Consider the following 27,752-nt stretch of genomic DNA (forward strand, 5'->3'; position numbering starts at 1 on the left):
GATCTTCCAGTTTCTGGCTAATTCCCCAGTGCTAGCAGCAGCCAAGACTGGGCCATACTGAAACCAGGAGCCTGAAATGCCATTTGGGTCTCCCACATGGGTGGCAGGGACCCAGGTAACTGGGTCATCATCAGCTACCTTCTCTGGACATTAGCAGGAAGGTGGGTTGGAAACTTAACAAGCAACACTTGAATGGGCACACGAACGTGAAATGGCGGTGCTACTCCAGGCAATAGCTTGCTGCACTGAGATACAGCATTGTTCCTGATAATTCTTTTTTTTGGTACTGCAGGATATGTGAAATACTTTATTTTATAATGTAAGTAAATGTCTATGCAAAGCAGAATGCAGACACCCCGTGGTTAAAAACCTGTCGCATATTAATTATTTTGTATAACAAATGGACACTTTTCAACGGAACTGTGGTCTTTAGATCTGTTGAATGTTGTGGTCTATGGTGATTTAAGCCTTTGATTACAAAGTGGACTAAAATTAAGCTTTTGCAAAATTTAGAAAGAAGAAAAGAGGGAAGGAGGGAGAGTGAGGAATATTGGAATGGCAGATTATCTTCTGAGAACTGTACTTATGAAATACGTGAAATCTGTTCTAATATTAATAAAGATTTTAAAATTGGCTCTTGATTATTTTATGTCTACCTATGTCTCTATGTATCTATCTATCATCCATATCCCTGCATCTCTGATGCTTTGCCTCTTGAGTAAATAAAATAAGCAAACCTATTCTTAAACAAGCTTAAGAAAAAAATAGAAACATATATAAAGGATATTTCTTCCATGAAATAGGCTTATATTTACAAAAATTTCACTGTTCTTATTTTACTTTTCTTAGAACTATTTTCTTGAATCTATAATCCCCAGAGATTGAAACTATTTCTCAAACAGACCAGCAACACCTGTTTCTGAATTTTTGTAAAGTAACTTTTTAGACTTCCATGTTTTCTTTCAGGCTTCCATGAAGCCATGCCTCAAATCTGGGGCACACACAAGAATCTTTTAAAAATATCATGAAAAATTAGACTGCTTTAAATGCAGACCTGTTTGAGATCCCTGAATAGCCTTTCATAGCGTGTATTTTATATGAACTTTTAAAATTTTATTTTATTTCGTTAAATTTTTATTTTGAGTTTTTGAATTTTGTGGTGCAATTTTGTACAGACTGGGATTCCCTCCCGCAAAGACTTCTCTCATGGGCCCAAGTTTACATTTCTGTACCCAAATAAACATTCTTTCATTGTTTTCACAAAGTTTTAAAATAAATCTGCATCTCCACCTTGTTTCCCTGTTGTTGTTCCTTCAAGTTTGTAATGATTTAATATTATATACTTTCCAGAAATATCCAAAGAAATTAACATTCAGGTTAATTCTTTAAGTCTTTTGGATTTTTTGAAAAAATAATAAGAGAAAGTGTAATTTGTTTGCTTGAAAGGGAGATACTTATCAACTAAGAAATGTATATGACAAATTATCATTATGCATATTAACTTTCAAAGTAAGAACAAAACTTTTCTCATTATTAAAATAAGAAAATGGAGACTGATGCAATAGCTCAAGTCGCTTATCAACATTGGATCCCATATGGGTGTCAGCTGATGTCCCAGCTACTCCTCTTCCCATCCAACTCCCTGTTTGTGGCCTGGGAAAGCGCTGGATGATGTCCCAAAACTTTGGAACTCCACACACAGGTGGGAGACACTGAAGAGCTTCCTGGTTCCTAGCTTCAGATTAACTTAGCTCCAACCATTGAGGCCATTTGGTGAGTGGGCCAGCAGATAGAAGACAGTAAAATCAGAGTTTTTTAATATATTGTTTTTTTAAGAGGGAGGCAATATTGTTTGGAAAACAAGAATTTCAGGAGTAAGGGCCCTCTGAGGAATTAAACTGAAAGTAGAATACAGTATAAAACAGAAAATTACTCTTATTGCAATGCTTTCAAAGACATCAAAGAACCGTTGTTGAGTTGCTGTTAAATTTGAAAAACATCATTCGTCACAGTTGCAAATTGATTTTGCTTTGAAGAATGATAGCCATTCCTTTTGATAGAAGCATATTATGTAGATTTAGTTAAACCTATCAAATTTAATGGGAAATTGCTTATTTTATAATCTTAGATTGCAATGAAGGAGAGAAAGAGAAGTATGGCTGGAAACTAAAGAACGTTAGTGAGTGGAAATCCTCTTTTTTTCTAGGACTGCAGGTAATTACCAATAATTTATTTTTTGCTTCAATAATTAAATCTATAAGCCATCAATTTTATCAAATATTAGAAATTACATTAAGGAAGAGCTATAATTCTGGACTCAGACTTATAAACATCTAAGAAGTCAGTTTCCATTTTGTTTGGTCTCATGTCCAACTTTGCGGACATGCGCTTTAACAAGCACAAGTATATTAAAATAAAATATATTATACTTGGCTAATGCTAATCTACATTAGATACAATAAAATGTTAAGAACTTCTTAGTTCTTTTATGGCCATAACTAAAAATATTATAATGAGCTGAAGACTTGTGCAGGTGGCTGCAGCTCTTCTGTCTGGCCTGAGGAGCAGCGAATGCTCTCCATCTTCTGAAAAGTAGCCCTTAAAACAGTGCTGGTTGGTAGGCATTCCCACAACACTTTAGTAGTTTCATGCCATCCTCAGAAGGCCTGCCCCTTAAAAGGTTTAGTTGACCAGAATCACCTTTCCAGTTTTCTTCTGTCCATCTGAGATTCTATCTATTATTGCAGACAGAGTCTTATCTTGTACTGTTACACCTTGTTCCTAGGTTGGATTCTTAAAGCTGTAGGTATTTACAGTTAACATTTAAAAATTTTATTAAAATCTTAAGCTTTTGCAAGTTTGGTTTCTAATATTTTATCAAGGAAGTAGAATTTTGCAACAAGGAGACTCTATTGGGATTGTTGACTGCCTTCTGTTTGCTTGGCCTTTAGCACAGTCTCCTCGAAGTATTATTTCCAAGTTCATAAGGCTTCTGTGTTAAAGACATACAGAATGTTCCCTTTTTCTGTTAAGACCATACAAACACAAATTACCCCAAACCAAAATATTTAAATTGTTCAAAATCTTCTTGAAGTAAACCTAGTGTGTGCATTCATTCTCTTTAAGTGAATGCAACGACTCAGTACTTAGTTAATGACATATGGAACCACTTAGCCCTGTCACTAACACATGCACAGTTGCATTTCTTTCCCAAGAGATCTTTTCTTTTTCTTTATTTTTAACATTTTTACAATGGGGTACTTTCATTTCACTTTGCAAACACAGGCCTAGATTTTTATTACAACACAAAGCAAGTACAAAAAACAAACAAACAACAACAACAACAAAACAAAAACACTTGCCATTCTTCAGGAATATAAATAAAGACAAATCTCAAAATATAATCTTGCTCATGAACTCTGAGTATTGGTTACCACAGATAAGTGAAAACCAATGATAATTGTCTTTTGGGGAATAGCTTTTTCCAGTAAGCACAGTGTGGGCATGGACAATGACAGAGAGTGCAGAATTCTATTGTAAAGATATAGTAAACAGTTTCATTGTAAGTCCATCTGCATCTCAAAGTAGAGATGCACACTACATTGTATTCTCACATCTGGAAAGGATAGTCTCATTACACCGTTATTATACATCCCCTTAAATCAAAGACCAGAATTCATAATCAAGAGCAGGAAGAAGGAAAAAGAAATTAACAACACCATGAAGTTAAATAACATGTGTTGCTGAAAAAGTGAAAAGAAAATCAAGTACCTTCTTGAAGAAAATGATGCTACTCTATGATCTATGAGTCATTGAAGAATTTAATCAGAGCAAAGTGTTTTGAAGAGATGAAACTAACAAACAAATATCAGAATTCATGAAATATAGTTGCCACTGACCTTTTTGGGTGGGATATGTCTCCAGTAAGCAACAAATAGATGGATTTTATTTTTAATCCAGTCTCCTAATCTATGACATTTTTTGATGAGTTTGTCATTTTTATTCACAGTTAATACAAATAAGTGGTAATTTGGTTCTGTCATTTTAGCAATGGGTTGTTTGTTGTTTGATTTAGTCTTCTGTTGTTATTTTATTGGGATGTTCTTCGCATTTGCCTTTGGTTTTGGTGGGCGCTATTTTTTTTCACTGTCAAGAGAACATCTTGGGCCTGGCATGGCCTAGCTGCTAACGTCCTCGCCTTGAACGCGCCAGGATCACATATGGGTGCCGGTTCTAATCCCGGCAGCTCCACTTCCCATCCAGCTCCCTTGTGGCCTGGGAAAGCAGTTGAGGACGGCCCAAAGCCTTGTGACCCTACACCCGTGTGGGATACCCAGAAGAAGTTCCTGGATCCTGGCTTTGGATTGGCATAGCATTGGCCATTGCGCTCACTTGGGGAGTGAATCATCGGACAGAAGATCTTCCTCTCTGTCTCTCCTCCTCTCTGTATATCTGACTTTCCAATAAATGAAAAAAATCTTAAAAAAAAAAAAGAGAATATCTTTAAGTATCATTTGTAAGTCAGGTTTGGAAGAGACAATCTTAACTTTACTGTGGAAGGATTTCATTTCATTTTAAAAGACAAAGAAAAGTTTTGCTGAGTACATTATCCTAGGTCGACTTTTTTTTTTTTTTTTAATCTGGAATATGTTGCTCCATTCTCTTCTTGCTTGTAGAGTTTCCTGTGACAGGTCTCCTGTGAATTTAATTGTCATTCCTTGATTTTTTTTACGTGAACATTTCAGGATGTTTTCCTTCTGTTTGATTAAAGAGAGCTTGATTATCATTAGTTTTGGTCAACATTGTTAGGAGTTCTGTGCCCCTCCTGGATGATGTTTCCCAATTCTTTCTCTAAACTAGGGAAATTTTCCATCATTATTTCATTAAGTACGTTTGTAAACCCAGATTCTCTCTCTGCACCTTCTGGGACTCCCATAACTCTTATATTTGGCCTTCTTTTTTTTAAGATTTATTTATTTTTTATTGCAAAGTCAGATATATACAGAGAGGAGTTGGTCAACTTACGTGGCTTTCATAATTACTCATCCCTTCTCTGCCACAATGCCTCTTTCTTGTCCCCAAAACACCTTAACATGGTCCCATTTCCGGCCCTTGTGTATACTGTTGCTTGATTTCATATACTCTCCCATTGCATACCTCCCAAATATCCCTTACAGCTTTCTTCCTCTTCTTGTTGAGCATTTGTTCTATATTCATTACTCCTAGAGTTCCTTGACACCTCATAGAAAACTCTATGTCTTTCTCCCAAGCCAGGCCTTTTCCAACTGAGTGTTTACATCTTTTTTAAATACAGCATAGATATTTGGTTATACTGTTCTTTTATCTCTGGATGACAGTCACGTAAATACAGGAAATTTTGTCTGTCTTGGTCAGTATATCATCAGTTCCTGGAAGGGAACTTGGCATGCATGTTAGATACTTGAGGTAAAAAGGGCAAGAGTAATTTATAATCTAATAGGGAGATATTTCTGGAATTCTAACTAGGCATATCATCTGAAAGAAGTCTGAGTATGAAGATATTTGTTGAATAGAATAACCAATATGATGAAATAGGATAAGGAGACATTTAAACAGATGGAGAAATATTAGCCAGTTTGAAGCAGAGAGGACACATTCCAAAAAATAGGAGAGCACAGATCAACAGCAGAAGGGTACCTGGAGACTGACAAACACAGGAAAGCAGTGGACACAATGGTGTGGGGTTGCAGTGACTGATACCCCAGTGGCACTCAGCAAACAGTGATCTAAATTCCACCAGCAGCCAGAAATCCACCAGCAACCAGATGGGAAGGGTCATTTACTGAGAGCCCCAGAAGTGAACCCAGACTAAGAACTGCCAATCTTACTGGTCTGTTTCATTTTACCAGGAGCAGAGACAGAGCAGCAGGTCCCAGATGGGTGGTGTAGGAATTGGGTGAATTTCATAGCCCAGTCAGCCCCCTAGAGCCAAATTAGGCACCATTTTGTTTAAGAAGGCTTGAGTTATGGGCAATACTGCACATGCACTGAGCTGGGAGTGAACTCATTTCTGGCTCATGAACTGCAATAACGTGTCATCCTACAAATTCCACCCAAGACAGGTCCAAGTAGCCCTCAGACCTGATGGTCAGCAGATCAAGAACTCTAGTAGTACATCAGGCATCATTTCTTACAGTGTGGCACAGAATTTAAGATTGTAGGAGACAACAGTGAGCTGCACATGCACTGAGTTCAGCAAGAATTCACTGAGCTCAATGCATTGCACTGATCCCACAGGAAAATAATACCATACAGAGCACAGATCAACAGCAGAAGGGTATCTGGAGACTGACAGACACAGGAAAGCAGTGGACACAACGGTGTGGGCTTTTCCTTTCTTTCCGATGATACTGCCAACTTCCTTGCCATAAATGCATAGCCGAATAGTGTGAGTGACGTTTAAACCACCTTCAATCACACCGGTGTCCATGTCAAACAGTGTTCTTGGGAGCTGGGCATGAAGTGGTCAAATGTTTGGTCACTGGTGGGGGTAAAGGCCAAATTGCAGGCAGGAGGCGAGACTGAGCAGGGAAAAACAGTGGAGTGGGCAGGAGACCGGGCTGAGGGGTGGGAGGCAGAACAATAGGGGCAGGCTGGAAGGTGAAAGGGGCTGTGAGGGCAGGTAGAGGAGGCAGGGTGGAGGAGGGGGAGGAAGGGAGACAGAGACTCTGGGGCAGGTGAGGGTGGCGGAAGGCAGCTGCCTCTGCTGGGCTGGGGTCTTTTATACTTTTTTCTCTAGATAAATTCTACAACAAACAACACTGCTAAAAATATGGAAGAAGCAAGTTATGATAAAAGCTATTAGTTATTGTGTTGAATAAGGCTTAGTTTTCTGTGAATGTCTATGGTGCTTCAATATAGAATTATTAAGTAAGATCAATATCATAAAGTTTAAAAACACAGGGTGTCTAGGATAAATTAGCTTGTTTTTGGACAAGAACAAAGCTAGAGAAATTGGGAGTCAGGTTGCATCATATGGATAATATCAAACTTTTTTCTGAACCATGACTGTAAGGTTTTTGTATAAAAAGTTATATTAAATCATTTTAAACCTGCTCACTCTCAGGAGTGCATTGATTTGGTGATAAATATTATTACATTTTGATAGAGCCAACAAAATGGTAGGACCTTTATCTGACACACGAGGCACAATCCAAAAAGGAAATTAAACACATGGATAATACCATCTACTGATACAAAAAATGTAGGCTTTTTTGATTTATGTTGCAAAACATATTTCAATTTATTTTATCACCTCTAGGTCAAGTCTATTCAGGGACAAATAAAGAACATTCAATTAACTGTCTAGATCAGTGGTTCCTGACAAGTAGTGATTATGCTCTGCGGGGGGGGTCACTGTGCAATATTTTGAAGTTGTTTGTTTGCTATATCTTGGAGGGGGTTGCTGCTACTGGCATTTGGTGGGCATTTGTTCTACTGAACATTTATAATGCACTGGGTAGAACTCAACACCAAACAATTCCATGAAGCTGTTCTTAAAAGCATCAGAAAAGTACCTAATGATGATCTAGTTTTTTCAAGATAATTCAGAATATATTTTAAAATGGCTCACATTAATTTATTTTCTTTTTGTGGTTCTGCTATTCAGCCAAATTGAGCTGCATTAAAGTCCTGTGAAAAGTTACAAATTATACACATTATAACATTACTTTCCTCTTCTGAATTTGTCGAATCATTTAAAAATAATAGTGAATGGCCTTTACTAAAAGAAAAAGACATGTGCTTGAGTAAATATTTATCCAGATTTTACCAGTATATTTTATATTTCACTCACATTTTACACTTGTGATTTGAGTTTGGAATCTGCTATTCCCAGAAGCCTAGCTGATTTTAAATATATTGCCAAGCATGAATATTTATATGTAAATATTTTAGATGAATAATAAAGTCTGCCAGTAGGTTCCTGGAGAGGATGTGCAGTCACAACTTCAGTTACTGCCAGTGAACTATATATAAATCTTAGTTACATTTATGTTTCATGAAATAAACTAACATGGAATTGATTTTTGGAAATTGAGCTCTAACTATGTAGTAGTGCATGAAATACGCTACCTAAAATAGACTTAATTAAAATGAATATTTATCTTTCTAAATACATGGTACATTTCAAATATTATTTATTATATTAATTATCTTCATTGGAAAGGCAGACTTTTAGAGAGAAGGAGAGACAAAGAGTAAAACCTTCCATCTGCTGGCTCACTTCCCAAATGGTCACAATGGCCAGAGCTGAGCTGATCTGAATCTAGGAGCCAGGAGCCTCTTCCAGGTTTCTCACATGAGAGCAGGGTCTCCATGACTCTCCTATGCCAGAAACAGGGAACTGGATGAAGATGGAGCATTGGAACACGAACTAGCACCTATATGTGATGCCAGCTCTCAGAGGTGGAGGATTAGCCAATTAAGTCATTGCACTAGGCCTATTTCAATTATCCTAATCCTCAAATATTAAAAATGGCATTAATTTCACAGGTTTTTCTGAAGAAGCAGTATATTCACTCTTTTTATTGTGATGAAATTGATTGAAATTGTTTTCTCATTTAAAGCAACATGTTTTACTTCAGAACTTCAATATATTTTCATCTACATGGACCAAGAACACAAAAGTAGTTGCTGAGGTAAAATAACTTAGTAGATTGGTCTTCGGCTTTATTCATCAAGCCTGTGCTGTTCTCCTCTAATGTAATGTAGTTCAGTGGAAAAACAGAGATGAGTTTTGGGTCCATTTTATGTTTCTGTAATATGTGAGGTGCATCATTTTCTGTTCATTGATTAAACAGGCATTTACACAGCTATTGCTCTCTCCATCCTTCCTTAAAGGATATTGACGCAAAGAACATCACTTACATTTAGAGCCTGAGGAAGACCCGCTCACAGATCTTGAACCTCCTTTCATGGAAAAGACTCCTTTGCCCCTGCGAGTTGAGGTGACAGCCACTCTGGGACGCTTCAGGGGGATGACTGCACGGGGAGGGGGAGGCACGCGTCCATGGTAATCAAACAGCCTTCATAAAACACAAAAGACACGGAGACTTACTTTGATACGAATTGTTTTTTATCAGATGAGTTTAATGAGCAAGAGAACGAAAAAGTAGATTACTATAAATGTTTTTTTTTTTTGTCGCTGTTCTCAATTATTTAGATAATACATTTATTGAAAAATTCATTTTCTTAAAATTCGTTTGTGGAAAGGGAACAAACTTCGTGTTTGTCCAAGATTGCAATTTACAAATCTTCATGATACTTCCCACCCTGCCATCACTCCTTTCATTTCCATTCTTCTTCCTTTTCTTTCATGTTTTACAACAGCATATTTTTCAGTTTTCTTTATAATCCCAATGTTAAAGTTCCATCAAATACAGAATTCAGTAAGTAGTGAGTGGAAAAACCACGAATCTTCAAGAATATAGATTGGAGCTATAAATAAAAATCAAATCTCAAAGTTCAATATGCATTATTAGAATATGATTCCCCAAGATGAACTCATTGGTAGCGCATAAAAGGCCAAAGGTCCAGTAGTGGCATGAAAACTGATGAAACTGGGCTCAACTTTTCTATCAAATCCTTTATCCTTCTTATGGAAAGAAATATTTGCTCTTGCACATCTTAAATTTATTACCACCTTAACTTTAGAAAGAGGAAAAGATCAGGCAAAATCAGCAGCAAAGAAAAATAAATAGTCATCCAATCATAAAACAAAGAAAACCCCAGTAGAAATGAGAGAAAAATCAGTTAACTATAAAGTAAGCTGAAATTAAGTCGTTGCAAAAATCAAAAGTAAAAAGAGAGGAAAAAGGAAGGCGGGGTATGTGAAAAACATAAATCTGCCATATTTAAATAAATAAGTAAGTAATAACAAACTATGAAAGATAAATTAATATGGTGCCTCCCTTTTTTCTAAGTGATTTTCAGGTAATCAAAGTCTCCCAGGAATGCATGGCATGGAACCTGGATGAGGATAAAACTTGGTTTATTAAAGTTCTGCTCTGACATATTTGTGTCAGGATGTATTTTAACATTCTGTGCACTTGCTGGATATCTAACTTATGATGAACATATTTATGGAGTTAGCTAGAAAAAAGTCCTCTAACAAGAAAATATCAATCAAATTCCTATGAAGTAAAAAATGAAGCTCAACATAAACAATGTATTTTCATTACACAATGAAAGAAATAACCTCTACCAGTGTTAGTGCATTTGTATGAGTAGATAAGTCATAGTTTTGCAAGTTTCACATTATTTATCTCTGATACTCATACACAGCAGCGATTTTTTTGACAGCACATTTGTGACACACATTTGGGAAAAATAATTGGGTAATGTGCTCACGTATTTCAAATACTATTTGCCACTGAACAAATTCGTAATTATCCACAATAAAGAAAAATCACAATATTGCCTTAGAATTATAATTGCTACACATTTTATTGTAACAGTTTTACCTCAATCATAGTCTTATAATTGCTTTTAAAACAGTCAAAAAATTCAACATGAAAGTTAGAAATGAGTAAACTATTTCAAGAAGAAAATTATTTTTAAAAATCTATAATAAAATTTTCCAATAAAATCACATCTTGCTTACACATAAGATGAAAATGCAATCAATTCTTTTTAGAAAACAATATACAAAACATCATGCATATGGGACAGACCTGTATGTAAATATTTATCCAAGGACCTTTGAGATGATCCCAATATAGGAAAAAAGTGATATTTAAACCAAATTTGCAAAAGAACTCTGTCATAATAGGAATATCTCTCACACTGAATAGTTGAAACGTTCAAAAGAGATTTAGAAATATGTTAGTGGGGAAAACAAAAGATGTCTGGAAAGGAGAAGAAATGAAATGAAACAGAGTTCAAAAGAGGTTTCATCTTTCACCCATAAGCAAGGTCCGTTAGAGGTAAAGAGTTGCAAGGATAAAACAGGTGGTGTCAGCACTTTGTAGTTTATTTCAAATAGTATAGCAGAAGGTTCCGGAAATGGTCATGAATACCATCCTCACTACCAGGGACTTGAAAATCGAAAGGGTCAGCTAAACCTGCCCCTCATTTCAATCACAAAACAAGGTTTACATAAGTTGAATTCAAAGAGCACCTGGAGTCAGTGAGCCAAAATATGACTACAACTTCTGAGAGCTACCGTGCCCCAAAGCTTCCACGGAAATAAAATATGGCGATTGACTATCTCCCAGTGAAGAAGCTGCTGCTTGAGATGAAAGGCAAGTATTTTTAGCAGAAGCATTTCCTCAGGTTCTGGGTGTTCAGTATAACAGGCTCATTAAGTAAACTAATATCCCAGTTGGCTTAAAAATATTTGATCTGATTGTAATATCTAATGGCAAATATTTACAATTAGATTGTTAGTGTACAAATTTAGATCCATTAACCAGTTTATTCATCACAGTGCTTTTCCCACTGGAAAAAAAAAGTCTGTATTTAAATTCCTAATATCTACTACACATGTCTTGACTTCATTTTAAAGATGAGTAAGTAGAAAAAACTGCCTGAACTTGGATCGCCTACCTTCTAGCAAATATTTCCAAATTACTGTTAGTTAATTACTTATCTAATTAAAAGGTAGAATTAGAGAGGGACAAAGAGAGATATTGTCATTCACTGGTTCACTCTCCCAAATGACTCTAATGACTGGAATTGAGTCCGGCTGCCAGGCTGAGGCCAGGACCAGGAGCTTAGGGTCTCCCACATTGGGGGAAAGGAACTTGGACCATCTGTTGCTGCTTTTCCAAGTCCATTAACAGGGAGCTGGCTAAGAAGTGGAACAGTAGGGACACGAACTAGTAATCATATGGGAAACCAATCTTGCAGGCAGTGGATTTACCTACTATACTGCAATGCTGACCCTAACAATTCTGCAGTTATAAAAGTTTTAAATTTATAAGGAGCCGTATAATATTAAATAGTTAAAAGTTGATACAGCAATGTCATATTTATAAATTACAAGATAATAGCTATTAATTAGAAAGTTTATTAATAGTAATTAGCGTAATATTCTGCAGCTTGAAAAAGGAAAGTAGAAAATGTATTATAAAGACTAAATGTTATGTTAGCAGTTAATTTGCAGAATTTTAACAATGACAATTGATTCTCAATTAGGTAGTTCATGTTAACATAGCATATTTTCAAATATTATAAAATGAATTGAGGGTAAGATTCTTAAGGTAGATTTTTGTCGTAAAGGGATAATTTTGAAGTAAGTTGCTTAATGCAGTAGGTTGAATACAGTGACTGGTCACTTTTCATCCACTATTCAGTTCACAAGTAAGACAAAAATCATGTAGTCTCACAATGATAAACCATGTGGCATTTTAGAAAAATGAGAGAAACAAAAAATAACTAGTTAACAAAGTCAAACCAGAGGCAAGAATTGGAAAATTGTAATACTGATTTAAAATGATGTGTAAACAAAATTAGAGAGCTGGCAGAGTGGATGTTGACAGCTCAATGTTAAAGACACTTAGATATGGAGCCAAGAATGTAGATGTGTGGAAAGGGGGTGAGGCTATGGAGAGGACGTGAACTGAAAAGGAACTGCACATTAAAAGAACTCATAGAGATAGTTTACATAATGGATTAAAAGCTGAGGCGGCTCCAAGCTTATCCAAGAAAATGATAATCCATCAAGGAGGAAAAAGATATTTGCTCCATATCCTGAGACACATAATGGTAGGAAGGTACACATTGTCCGGGCTATTTTTGATTTTTTTTTTTTTACGAAGAAATAAAACACATTGATTTTCAATATTTTGTTATTTTAAATTATGCTGTACTAAACATAGCCATTACCTTTCCTCTAATCTCCTATGTGTTTATAGGAAAGATAGAAAAAAAAGTTTTTGATGTTTTGATAAAACATTTTAAAAGTCTTGAGACAGTATTTTATTTTCTAATTGAATATTGACAACATTTTCTATATTTGAGATTGTCTGGCCACCACAGTATTGAACAAAGAAGAAGCAGTCTGTAAATGTGAATAAACTTTATAACTGTGCAGCATTTTGACATGTTATAAAATGGGTATGTGAGGGCTATTCAAAAATTTACAGAAAATGGAAATCTGGACATATAATAAATGAATTTTAATTTTTCACTGAACCCCTATATTTTATTTTCAGTTTTCAATTACCTTTTTCTATTACTTCCTGTTTAAGAGTATTGGTTAGTCATTTTCAATTTTTACAAAATCCTAAATTTTGAAAAAATTCTAAATCAACAGCAGACCTGGATAATTCAGTTAGTTAACTGAATCTTTGGAACATTATCAAACTATTAGAAGTAAAATTCTGGCTTTAAACCTATCCAAAGCTTTCAAACCTCACCATCCATTATATTTCTTTTGTTTTTGTTTCTTTAGGATTTACTTATTTTCATTGTATTTTCATTGGAAAAGCATATTTACAGAGAGAAGGAAAGGTGGAGAAAAAGATCTTTCTCAGCTGATTCACTCCCCAAGTGGCCCTAATGGTCAGAGCTGAGCTGATGCAAATCCAGGAGCCAGGAGCTTCTTCTGGGTCTCACATGAGGGTATAGGATCCCAAGGCTTTGGGCTGTCCTCTACTGCATAGCCATAAGCAGGGAGCTGGGTGGGAAGTGGAGTATCCACACCAACCAGCACTCATATGAGATCCCGGCTCTTGCAAGGAGAGAATTTAGCCAGTGAGCCATAGCGCCCTGCCAATATTTTGTAAGTATAATGAAAACAGAGAAATCTATTTTATGCTTTTTTGGGAATTGCTGCTTTTATTTTTAACTAAAAGATGTTGTTGTAGCACCTAAGTAAAACACACCCATAAGTGAAATACAAAAGTAGGTAAAGACAAAGCCTTTAAGAAATCAGGATAGAAAAATCACCTACCGATTGTAGAAATCATCTCTGTAGTAATCATAGTCAAAGACATATCCACTAAGGAGAAAAACAAAATAATTAGTTGGCATTTATATTAACCTTATCAATTTTACTATTAATTTATGATATTATAGCAGGAAAAATTACTCTATTATCTGAATACTTGTTTCTTGTGTAATTATGTATCTGAAAAACTCTACAAAATAATACATAATTTAATATAATGTCCTGTCAATTATTACTTCATGCTTGACAATGCAGAGACAGATTTGTGAAAGCAGATAATAAAATAGTTTCACAACAATAACTAAATACCAATGAAGTCTATTTTCTTTACCTAGATAAAATATTACATATAGTTGACGCATCTTCCTAAGATATGGTCATCTCTTCTTACTAATGTATGTACAATGAGGCTAAACAATGAAACTTCAACATTAAATAAGTGGGAATATTTAATGACCCACCTATTAGAGAAATGGTAAATAACGATGTAATTTCTTCCAGTTTTTAACAATCTAAAAGCTGTAAATTCAATATTTTAAATAACCGAACACCAATAACCAAAAATCAGCAGTACCAGGATTAGTCATATTCACAATAATATTTTAGAGAATTTAAATAGGAATTAATAAATGCATTTCACTAGGAAGATTTTCATGACTAAGCTTTATAAAGAAATATATGACACAAGTTGTTATAGCGTACCTGCATAGTGTTTTTTGCTTTTTAAATGTTCTATATGCATGTTAATTCTAGACATCAAAAAAATTCTTTTTTTTAGCCAATGTTACTGAAAAAAAATAAGGTGCAAAAGATCCAAAGTTATTTTTTCATATTGGAATTACTAGTCAGTGACAGAGCAAATATTATAACAGCAATCTGAAACCGTATCTGTCACTGTTTTCTAAAGGCCTTTGCAAGCCTCAAACCTGAAAAAAATTTCAATCCTCTGCTAAACAGCATACCTCAAGTGGTGTTTTGCTCATGGTTCTGCATTTTTATTGTAGAAAAATATACATGGAGCGATATTTACAATGGTAACCATTGTTAAGGATATTCTTCAGTTGCATAACAGCATTTAAATGGTGTGAAAGTATCATTATTATAGAGTTCATGAACTTGTTCAGCATGTCAAATGGAAACTCTCATTGCACAATAACTGCACATTCCCCATCCACAAGCTGCTGCGGCACTTGTTCTACTTTCTGTTTCTGTGAACTCACCTATTCTAGGTAACCCACAAGTCATATAATTATTATCATTACAAATCATACAATCAAATTTTGTCATAACTTGTCAGGATAATTTGCTTAACACAGTCATTTTGAGGTTAATCTATGTTGTGGCACAAATCAGAATTTTATTTCTTTTAAAAGCAGAGAAGCAATGGCTAAAACATTTGCAGTTTTGCGATCCACAGGGCAGATGTGGATTGAGTTGACTGAGTGACAGGCTCCTGGTTTCAGTTTGATCCTGCCCACCCATTGCTGGCATTTGGAAAGTGAACTTACAGAAATGTGTCCCTTATGGACCTCATCCCTTTGACACAGAACCATCAAGAAAAATATCTCTTGTTAACCCAGCTCAGCCTGTCTCTTCCTTTTCTTACCCTTCCCATTTCTAAGAATTACAATTCTATTATCTACTTCTATGAGATATACTTTTACAACTGCTAAATATGTCAAGAAAGAAAAGTTCTAGAATTTTATGTTACAGTAGGGCATGATAGTTGATAAGCTTGAATGTTTTCATCAAGACGAAATGAGAAATTATGTGATAGAAATGCTTGCTATTCTGATTTGGTCATCACACCTTATATACATGTACATACATGTATTCAATATCACAAAGCACCCCAGAAATATGTATGACTGTTATTTATCAATTAAAACAAGAAGTATATCAGTCACTGTGTTGCAGCCTAACTTAGACAAGCACCAATTGATACCCTAACCTCACTGACCAACTTCCCCCATTTCTATGACCTAATTCCAACCACTAAAATGTTTCTCATGTTCTGTTTCAGTGGGAATATTGTGTTTTTACTTCTATCCTCCATGAAATAGACTGAAATAAAGTCTTCATTGCCTGTTTACTTTTCCTAGTGTAATTTTAGTCAGTGGTACATGTGGAAACTGAGGTAATAAGTAAGCACATTACTTAAAACAATAAGTAAATGGAAAAAAGAGTGGATCAAAAAAGGATTGAATGAAAGTATTAAGAGTTTAGTGAGGGCTGAATTCCTCTGAGAAGGTAACAACCGGAGGCTTGAAGAACAAGATCTTAGAATGACCCAGAGAAGAAAGGGTCAGAGAACAGGAGGTGCAAGAGCAGGAATTAGGGAACACTTTGATACCCTAATCAGCAAAAAAGCTACTGCCATCACTCAGAGAAGACGTGACAGTATCCCAGAGTACACACCACGGCAGATAAGATGGAGTGATGCAGATGGATACAAGCCTCAAGAAAACTTAAAGCTGTTTTGGCTTGAGAAACTTGAAAATTATGTAACCCTTTGTTGAGCTAGGAAAGCTTGAGCAGAAGAGATTTCAGGAAAAAAAAATGTATGATTAATTTCGGATATGTTAGCATTTAGGTGTTCATGATCAGTCAATGAATCCCTTTCAAGAGTAATGGATACTGGGTAACTGAGGGAAACCCCAAGGAGTAGATTTAGCTGGTGAAATACACATGGAAGTTATGAAAACACCGAGGGTAATAATGCTGTTAAAAAGTTTGAGGTTTATGGGGCCAGGGGCGATGGCCTAGTGGCTGGAGCATTGCCTTGTATGCACTGGCTTCTCATGTGGGTGCTGGTTGTGCCCCAGCTGCACCACTTCCTACGTAGCTCCCTGCTTGTGGCCTGCGAGAGCAGTAGAAGATGTCCCAGGGCGCTGGAACCCTGCACCTTTGTGGGAGACCTGGGGAATGCTCCTGGTTTATAAATTTGTTCAGTTTGGGACAGTTTGGTCACTTGGGAAGAGAACTAGTAGATGAAAGATCTTTCTGTCTCCTCTCTGAGGATCTGACTTTCCAATGAAAATAAAATGTCTTTTTTTTTTTTTAAATTAGATTTTTCTTTAGGAGTAAATGCACGACAGAGAAATTGGAGGCTGATCTCATGGATTCTTGAACTTGAAGGTCCAGGGAAAACACAGAGACAGATGTTAGGACAGATGTATACAGGGACATTCAGAATCAACTAGCTCTAAGTATATTCCCCAGCTGGCAGCTCACCTGATATGACATTAAAGCATCTGATTAAACCTTCTGAACCTCATTTACAAATGGGGACCACGTGCTGACCCACCTGCTAAAGCACAGGATTTAGCAACTTGAACACATTCAATAGATGCTTCCAGAGTGGGGGTTTAGATTGAGGTTTCTCTGACTATAGAGTCTTCATTTTTTTCCTTCTGTGTCATGTTTCTCCAGCAATTTGTTGATTTAAGTAAGGTTAATAACCTCATTGATTTAGGGTATATAATTTTTATGAGTTATTAAAAAGAGTAGCTTTAAGATTTGTGACCAAGATGATGACAAGAGTTAATTATAGTACCTCTCTTGTCTCTTTGTAAAGTCCCTGGGTCCCAAAACACTTTAGGTCTTCATTTCCCAGTTTTGCTTTCCTGATTATACCTAGCAACCAGAAGTTTAATAACACCAGTCACCACAGTAATAATAATAAATTGTGTTGGGAAGTTATTATTACACTGGATACTCAAGGGTACCTCAAATAATTCATGGGAAATGGAACTTAAAAAATAAATTTATTTTGGTGCAAAACAAGCTTGAAATAAAAAGAACAGCTTTTCATAATATGTATTTCCATGAACCTTTTGAAGTTATTTCATATTTAGCAGGTACATGATGCAGAGCCAGTTGTATTAGACGCTTTGAATGGCTATAAATAAATGAGACAAGATTTTGCTATAATGAAGTTTTCCAGCATTTTTAGATGTCACTTAGATTTTTCTGCTCTTTTTTTTATATTGTGGCTTACGGTATAGCTTAATTGTACAAGGAAATAAGGCACACTGACCAACTAAAGATGTTATTAATATGGATGACAGCATTGAGTTCCATTGGGAACTTCTGCAATAAGCGGCAACCTTTGGGAAATGTGAAAGTGAGGAAAAAAAAGTGTTTTTTTCAGTTGTTCCTTAAATTGTTATCCTATTCAATCTGCTTTTAAAATTATTTTTTTCGTTTAATACTGTCTGCTCTGATGTATATACAAGAACTTGTTAAAGGCAATTATCCTAAATTATTTGATCTTTGTGTCCTATTGCTTGTCATCATGAGCTCAATTTTGCCTGTCAAGGTTGAAGGTGAAATGCACAAACAGACTTAGTAGTCAAGTCAGACTGCTTAAAGCAGAACTATCATGGCGGTAGCTGGGTCAGGTCATAAGCTGCAAAACTCAAGCTACATTTTGAAGAAAGACAAAAATATTCAAGCAAAGGTCACTCTGGGGCCAGTATGATTCAAGTCAGCTAGCTTTCCTGATGCCCTTGGCACTCATCTACCTGTTCCATCCTTTTTATTATTATTTTTTTATACTGGTACCGCCTTTTAGGTATAGGTTTAGACATTTAGGTATAAATTTCTGTTTCATTATGGGCATCTTTCTTTCTTTGGGAGTAAAGATGCATACTGTAATGTAACTTTGCCATCCAATACGCTGGTCTTCATTACACTGTTCTGCTATGAGAGTGTATATGTACTTGGCAACTTACATTTCTTTATTTTGTAGTTTGCCTAAGAACTGTTTTATATCAGAGAAAACACCTGAAATGCAAATAAAGATATTCCCTCCTTTCAATGCTTTCCCCTTTTCAGATCTGGAAAAAAGTCCCTTTTTTTTCTTTCTGTATAAATCACTATTTAAAGTTAGTTGTACAGAATGACATTGCTAGGTATCATATTGAGGTGTATTATGTAGTCCATGTATCCTACTACAGTTAAAAAAATGCCAGTGCTTTTGTTTTTCCTGTTTGGTGCCTTTGGGAGGCAGTACATTTTCCAGGAAAATAAAATCATTATTTTAAATATTTAGCATAAACAATTTATTTTATATGTTTTATTTTGCATTGTGGTATATTTTCTTTAAAATACGAGTCTTCACTTATTAATTAGATTTCTCTAGGCTCTATTAAAAGATGCAGAAAAAATATCCTACAAGAACACAAAATTGCATGATTATTTTTCAAAGGACACACCTCCTTAAATCTAACAATGCGTCTTGCTTTTAAAATTGTGCACAGCTTATTAAAATATACCCAACTATGTACTTTTGTTCTGCTTTTCAACATACCTTTATGTAGTTGCTCAGATTCATTTAAAAAGGGTCGAATTATCTGGTTGTTAAAGTGGTTGTTCACAGTTGTACATCCCATGTTTCTCGTATTATGAAAGATTAAACGAGGACTGAGTAACTTTCTTAGAATTTCATCTAAAGTTTTTCATTTAGAGAAAAAGAAATCATAACTCATTGGATTTTATAATATATACGTTTTATCTAATCCCTTTGGATTCATAAAACTTGCTTAATGTGAGTAGACTAATATACAACATACTTATTTCATTTTCTTTGACCAAACTTCATTAAAATATAATTTGAAGAATACCAATAAGCTCACTAACACAAGCAGGGAATATTTTAATGGTTTCTTAGCAGACATTCTGCCAATAATCATGATTACTAGAGCCTTCCCTATTGTATCTGGCTTCTTTAATTCAAGGAATGATTAATCAATTCTGCGCACTTATTTTAAGGTGCAGTACTGGGAGTTGCGGATAGCGGTATCAGTAAAACATGGTTCTAACCATAAGGAATGTCAATACAAGCATAAAGGATTAGACAAAGACACATATGGCAATGATCTGAAGAAAATTCAATATGTATTTCAAAACAGAAATAGCAACTGCCAACAGTCTTTTGAGAGTGTATAGGAAGAAGAAATAAGACGCAGTTGATGGGAGATGAGAATCAGAGATTTTTTAAAAAAGATTTATTTATTTTTTTATTGGAAAGTCAGATATACAGAGAGGAGGAAGCTCTTCTGTCTGCTGATTCACTCCCCAAATGAATTGGCTGGAGCTGTGCCAATCTGAAGCGAGGATCCAGCAGCCTCCTCCAGGTCTCCCACAGGAGTGTAGTAGCCCAAGGCTTTGGGCCATTCTCCACTGCTTTCCCAAGACACAAGCAGGGAACTGGAAGGGGATGGGGGCCACTGGGATTAGAACTGGCACCCATATGGGATCTCAACATGTGCAAGGTGAGAACTTTAACCACTAGGTAACTGCGCCAGGCCCAGAGAATCAGAGTCTTTAAATGGAATTCCAAATGGGTAGGGTTTGACAAGTGAATGTTAAGAAGTCAGGTTCTTTTAGGGAATAAAGCAGATTGGCAGTAGAAAAAAATTTGGAACAAATATGACACACTGTTGTGTGAAGGTCATTCTCTCCTTGTAGCTCCACTGTTTTTCAGAATACCTACGATTAATTTGCAACTTATAAGCGTGGAATAGATAATGTAGGCTACCTGACTGAATTTCCAGGGCACACTTCTCCATGGTTAAACTGAAATCAAAAAACATCCTTAGAGGTCCACACAGGAGCCTGTGCCTAACTTCTCATGATGTTCTGTAATTTTCCCACTGTCAAAATTTAATAGATTTTTTTTTTCCCAATTTGACCGAGATAGTCTACATACACAAGTCTGCTCCAATTTTACTCTAGCAAACATATATAAACTTGACTACAGGTACATTTATGTGCTTATGCGCACACATTTCAAAATTCAAAAATTGGGAAGTAATCCTCGTAGTTTAAATTTCATTAAAAAAAAAAAACTTCACTTACTCATTTAGAACTTGGACCTTAAGAACAGGAGAGGAGGTAAACTGAAAACTGAAAATTTAAAGGATTACGACATATTCATAAAATTCCTAACTAATTGTGGACCAGGATTTGCATTTTGAGAAAAAAAAACCTAAGAAATTGAAGACTGACAGTATTCATCAAATTCATTTACAAATTGTGATCTTTAAATTTCATCTTGATGTTCCACACATTAAAAGATGATTTCTTTAAAGGATGTATGAAGAGTGCATTCTGGAAATGAAAGAAGAGGAAAGGAAATAATTTTATTTTTCTATATTCTGTCTAACGCAGAGATGCTGGTTTGGAGTATCATTGTCAGTGTTAATATCTGATAGCCTTCTCTATACATCCCAGGACTTGTCTAGCTTTCACTTCTCTATTCTGATCTAGATTAAATATTCCCCTGCAACTCTTGATTACTTTATAAGGTTACAATTGGAATGAGGATTTTAATTCAGAGAGTAAGAGAAGCATAAATGTGAAAACAAGGGAACTAAAATACAGCTATTTTGAGGTTCTGGTCTAGAGACCAGTGAAAATGTATCCAAATATCAATTCCTGGTCCCAAATATTTCCACAACTTGTAAGTTTTATGTATGTTGGTACTGGCTTGAAAATATTAACTTTTTCAAATAATAATAATAATGGTAATAATAATAATAATAATAATACAGCAACAGTAAGCAGAAGAACCCTTCAATTACTTCCCATGGCTTAGAAGGTAATTTTCAGATTCCTTAACCTTCAGAATTCTTTAAAATATAGCTCCTTCCTCCAACATTGTTTCACATTCAATCTGTTTTTAAAATCTTTTTGCATTTCTCAGCACCTGACCTCTCCTTATTTTCTGACTATGCCATCATGTACGTCTATACAATGTTATGCATTAGTTCAAAGGCATGGTTCCTGCTTTGTTCTCCAACCATCCACATGTACTGTATCTTCTTTCTATTGTAAATGTGTCTATTCGTAAAGTCCTAACTGAAGTCTACATCTTTCCTAATGATTAAGTTTATTGAATTTTTATTCCATTCACTGTGCTTTTCGTTAATGATAGTGATAGTGATAATGATAGTTCGTGCTACAACACTTATTTTTGTAAAAAAAAACCAAAATAATTGTATCAGAATTTTTGGACATCTAAATATCGTTACTATGAAGCAGAGATCATTAAGTTGCCATGTTAGGTTAGGCCTTTAAGTGTTTATCAAATTATTGCACCTCAGCTGTAACTTGGTCCTATTTTGGTCCTTGTTTTGTAATACTCAAACTGCATCCTGAACACATTTCAGCTTGGTTACTTGGCTGTAACTTAGGATCAATCAACAGAGGTCACTGGAGCACACCTGCAGGAAGGTGTAGTTATTATTATTAATAATTACTGCTGCTGCAGCAGGAGGCTTCCCGCTTATCACCTCAAGTTGTCAAAATCTCAACATACTTCTTTGCCTTTCAGTCGGCTGCAGTAACACTCTTATCGTTGAGAGGTAACTCTCAGCCTTTCGGTAGAAAACTCAAGTTCCCTAAGTACGCTCTCTGCAGAGATAGTAGCTCTCCGTATTTTTCATTCCAATTTTCTTTTGCAGTCTCTCATCCTTTTAAATAATTTTATCATCTTTCACTGGTTAATACTATTTTCTATTAAAGTTTTGCTTCTGAGACTGCTGGTGCTATCTTTTCCTGATTTCTTCGCTGCACCTTGACTGACACTACACAGCTTTAGCATTTTTGTTTTCCTTATTTTTGAGAATGGCTACATCATGCATGTAGCCAAAGGGTGTAAGGGATTCATTCATAAATAAATATTTTTGGTAGCTTATGCACTTGATAATTTTATCATTATATTTAATTTATAATAATATTTCTAAAACTTTTCCATGTGGGAAAATATATCAGTTCTTTATAAACTATATCAGTTCTTTATAAAATATACCTATATAAAATATACCTGTTCTTTATAAAAAATGGTTGAGAATGATATAAAAAATGATGACAGTAACAGTGAAATGCAACAATGTTAGCAGTTTGTGTTTGTCAACAACTGTTCCAGGTGCTTCAATTATCTTAAATTATTGAAGATAATTTCTCTGAGTTCATAATTTTCCCTTGATTTTGTGAATTAAATAATGACCAAAGTACATAGTATAAACTATATTGGTTATGGTTGTCAGCTACTGATGTAAGAAATTCTTATAGGCTTCTCTGAGTTGAAAATTCAATATGAGTCATGAGTACGAACAATATCACAGAGCCTGTGAATTCTTAGTCTACAGTAAAAGAAATGCAGTGTCTTTACGAAAAGGAGGTAAATGGTTGGATTAAGTAAGGGTATTTTCTCTAGGGAAGAGTGTCTTTGGGAAAGAAGGCAGAGAACAGTTGACATATTTCAAAGGTTGTCGAGTGAAGGTGCAATTAAATTTACTCATTGTGGCTTGGAAAGTTAGAAGAGTTTTAAGATGTAATTACAGGAAGATTGTCAATACTAAATTCAGCAAAAAATACAAAAGTGAGTTCCAAGTGCCTTCCACTTCCAGCAATGTGAGGATGGGATACAATCACACAATGGAAAATACTTTGATAAGACATTGTATGGTTTCAGATTGCACATAAATGAGCACATACAGCACCCAGGGAGTCTGAAAATGGTCTGTTAGAGATTTCACACTGAAGAGAATTCACACATTACCTAGTATATCATTAAAATATAACATCTATGACTGTTGCTGGAGAACTATGCTGTTGTAATAATATAGGGGAAATCATTGGGGGGAAGGCAGTGTGATAAATTTGAGTCCCGCCAAAAACTGAACTTTCCTTCATAGCATAAATAAGCTGAACTGAAAAGGTGGAAAATACTAATTTATGAAATTATAAAATAAGTTAAGATTTGTAAGAATATATCTTATTTTTACTAAATTACATTAAATTTTGAAAATATACTCATCTACTAAACTTCATCATATCCCTTCATTATAGACATGTACTTGGTATTTTTGAATTGCTCATGTGTGAAAAATATCTAGTTATTCCTGTATGTCTGTATTATTCTTTTCATTACAAATCCGTATCGTAGTAAACATGTATTATCTAAGATGGGAGCTTTCTGCAAATAACACAGAAGCCAAAATGTCATATTGAGTTCCCATTGATTTGGTTTTGCATTCTTTGGCTCTCATGATCTTTTTCTATAAAAATGGTTTATTTCATGATTCCTCACTCCCTCTTCCAATTTAATATGCCAATTCTTACCCTCTAATTACACATGCAGAGAAGAGATGGTGTCTCTCATATTAGCACTTGAAGAACTTTGTATCTTCACCTGTATTTTGAGCATTAATAGTAATTTTTAATAAGTTATTTGCCCCTTTTATGAAGTTCTCAGTTTAAAGAACATAGTAAAGTGATTGTTAAATGTATAGTTGTAGATTATAATAATCTTTAGGATTCTGGATCCAAACCAACATATACAATTATATTTTTAATACAAATGTAAATATACATTTATATATAAGTATAAATTTATATATCAGTATATATACATACACATATTTATATGAGTATACATATATAAACACACTAAATACATACATTAGGTAACATGTGTTCAATGTAATATGAGTTTGTAATAAAAAGAATTCAGAGAAGATGAGTAGTGACAGAGATGGTCATATCCAGATATGAGGATACAATGCAGTAAACATCTCTACTTCCAGATCAAAGATGGACTCCCAATGAAACTGTTTATTGTACCTTGACAATAGGATGCTGGCTCTGCTATTGGCCAGGTTCGCAATGATGGACTTATGACTGTTTATGAGGAATTATACTATTGTTGTACTATAAGGATAATCAGTGGGGAGTGGGAGGGAAATTGGGGAGGGGATAAGGGAAATCCCAAGGCCTATGGAACTGTACCATAAAATGGTAATAATAATTTTAAAATGAGAAAAAAAGAATTTTGGAAAGTGAACTGTTCAGGAAAGTAGCTACATATGCATAGACAAAATCAAGTTAGTACTCATAAAATTTTGTGTGGGTTTGGTAGTGCAACATATTTTATGGTGATGTCTTTCTATACTTAGAAGTAGAAATGGAAATGACATAGAGAAATAGATTTTTTTGTGTGTTATAGTTCTTTTCCTTGAAAATTATTTTTCTTTTTTAAACTTCCTCTGAGCAATGGGTGAGTGGCCCAGTTTTGGGGTTCTACAACAATACCTCCCACGTATTTGGGATATTACTCAGCAAGATTATGGTAAAGAAATATGCATTCTGTAAACATTCTAAAGCTTACATAATTAAATCTTACTTAGAAGAATGAGTTTTTTGAAACTTTCAGACTATTGCTCTGTTTATTGATAACAAAGGTGTTTTGCAAAAGCTTTGGTTCTTCATAATTATTTTCTGCTTTTGTTAAGGCAATATTGTTTTGATTATTATGACATTGAATATAATTTACAGTTAAAGAAAATACAGTGCAATGATTCCATTTTTGGGAACAAATTATTGTTGTTGTTTTTTTTTTTAGCATTTATAATGCCTCATTTTTGTCATTGTTTCTGGAGCTCTTTTGTCCTATTGTTACCCAGCTTGCTCTCTCAAGGCCATCATTCCAATACCTCTTTGTACACCTGCATATTTGCTTCTGCTTTTTGTTAGACCCATTTTACTCATTTTGTTCAAAGACTCTGATTAAATAAAGTGTATAAGATTTCTTTTCCTCTTCCTCCTCCTTCTTCTTTAATATGAACTTATTTTAAAGTGAGAGTTCCAGAGAGAAAGGAAGATTTTATATCTGCTAGTTCAATACCACATGGTCCCAATGACCAGGGTTGAATCAGCTCAAAGTCAGTAGAGCCAGAATCTTTATCCAGCTCTTCCACATGGGTGCAAGGGCCCAGGAACATGAGCCATCTTCTGCTGCATTCCCTAGGCCACATGAAGGAAGCTGGATCGGAAGTAGAGCAGTGACGACGTATGTGGTGTAAAAGCATTGCCTTTACCTACTGCTCCCAATTCTAGTCCTCTGTGTTAGATTTCTAAGAAAGGGTTTACGAATTATTAGATTTCTGGAAATACAGCTGGTGCCTATTGTGATAAATAAGCCCATGAGAGACGATTTACCGACCAAAGGCTAGACTCAGAAACGTAAAGGAAACCAAAGCCAGAACTTTAGTAATACTTGGTCTAGAGAGTGATGATGAGCTTGTGAAAGTATATGCCCTTTTCCCAAGTTTGATTTATTTTAAAGCTGTCTTACTGAGTTACACCCTTTCATCTCCCCTCCACCACCAGAGTTAGAGCAACTTTGGGGTGCACAATTTAAACACACATAACGATGCAAGGGAAGGCAATGGGGGTTGGGCATGGCTAGACAGATGAAACAGTGAAGGGGTACTGGTTAGTAGCTTAAATTGTTGGGGAGTTAGAAATGAGCCTAACTGTCATACACCTGGAAACTGTAGTTTGTTGAAGAGGAATGTAATCGATTTGGGAGCATAGCTCAGAAGCAGTCCAGTATCATTCACCACAGAAGTCCTGTTTATACCCCAATAGCTCTGAGGTCCTAGCTTTTCCCAAGGGGATTGCTTTTGCCCAGCATCAGGTAGGCTACTCAGCCACATAACACTGGGTAGTAAAAGCCTTGGAGTGACTTTATATAATTCACATTAAGCAGATTCTTTATCCAAAAGAATGGAAGAAAAGCAGAAAGGCTGAGAACTAGACCCTATGCACTTGGAAATCTGAGACTAAACGTTAACTCTGTCAGGTCCAGAGAGGGGCCAGTGGTTCTGATATGTGCCCTAGCTCAGGAAACCTTGACTCCTGCTTACCACTGTAAGTCTGAATTCTTTCTTACATGAAGACAAGAACTGACTCCACTCAACGAACTTATCAGTGCTCTACTTACCTTACAGCTGCACTTCAGCCTAAGGTTTTATGAAAATACACCATTGGTTCACTTCTGACATTTGTTATTGGTGGACTCTATATTTGTGAATTTCCAAAATTATTTATAAAGGATAAATTCAGTACTGGTAGGGCTCCCTCAGTCATTTAAACACGTGAGAAGAAGCGGGAAATCTTGAATCATCTGGTGCCCGCGTTCCCAGATGAAGAGGAGCAAAGTAATAGTGCCTGCTTCTTCAGGAGGTGCTCACGCTGTAAACATCTGTCCTGATGTATGCAGTACCATGTAATTCACCATTGATATTTGCCTTTGTCCTTTTTTTTTTTTTTGGTATTTTTGTAGTGTGAAGTACTGTTTAGTGTTCTAAAGTGCTAAGAGAGCTGTGAAGCACTTTATCAAGCAATAACGCTGTAGATAAGCTTCATGCAGAAATTAGGTACACTTCTGTTGACAGTGTTTTAATGTTAATGGGTCGGAATATGTGTGAAGACTTCTTGAAAATAAAACAAGGTTTTTTTGTTTAAAATATCAGACTCAGTCCAACAGAGTCTGATATCTTTGTACAAAACTCTATATATTATTGCAAGTGTCAAAATTCTATAGAAAATGCAAAATCTTCACCCTTAAATTTTTAATTTTATGGGGTAGAGAGAGGAGAAGAGAGATAGGGAGGGGAGCGAGAGAGGAGAGGGAGAGAGAAAGAGAGAGAGCACATGCAAGAGAGAGTGAATTTTCATCTGCCTGTTTACTCCCCAGAAAAGCCTCCTTCCCAAAAGCCAGAGCTGAGTTGGGCTGAAGCCAGGAGTCAATAATTCAATTCACTTCTCCCAATTAGAGAGTAGGAAACTCATTATTTAAATGAGATATCACTGCTACCTCTCAGGCTTAGTAAGAAGTGGTATCTGGAATAGAATTCGGGAGTGGAATATGAGCATCATAATTGCTAGGCCTAGTGAATGCCTCTAAAGCTTCTCTTACTATTTATAGTTGTCATGAACTGGTAAAAAAAAGGAAACATTGACC

The 27,752-nt window shown here is 35.5% G+C and overlaps 1 protein-coding gene across 16 annotated transcripts in view; it reads right to left on the bottom strand.

Moving 5' to 3' along the window:
* RALYL (RALY RNA binding protein like) overlaps positions 1–27,752 on the bottom strand; it is a 632,446-nt gene that overhangs the window by 48,748 nt on the left and 555,946 nt on the right. For all 16 annotated transcript variants that reach the window (XM_040993810.1, XM_040993900.1, XM_040993924.1 and 13 more), the window contains 2 exons: positions 13,937–13,984; positions 8,908–9,065 (listed from right to left, as the gene is read on the bottom strand). In XM_040993810.1, the coding sequence (XP_040849744.1) occupies positions 8,908–9,065; positions 13,937–13,984 (206 nt within the window). The remainder of the gene's footprint in view (positions 1–8,907; positions 9,066–13,936; positions 13,985–27,752) is intronic.

The sequence above is a fragment of the Ochotona curzoniae genome, unplaced genomic scaffold (assembly GCF_017591425.1).
Source record: "Ochotona curzoniae isolate NIBS_2020 unplaced genomic scaffold, NIBS_Ocur_1.0 contig_1071, whole genome shotgun sequence".
Classification (NCBI taxonomy): domain Eukaryota; kingdom Metazoa; phylum Chordata; class Mammalia; order Lagomorpha; family Ochotonidae; genus Ochotona; species Ochotona curzoniae.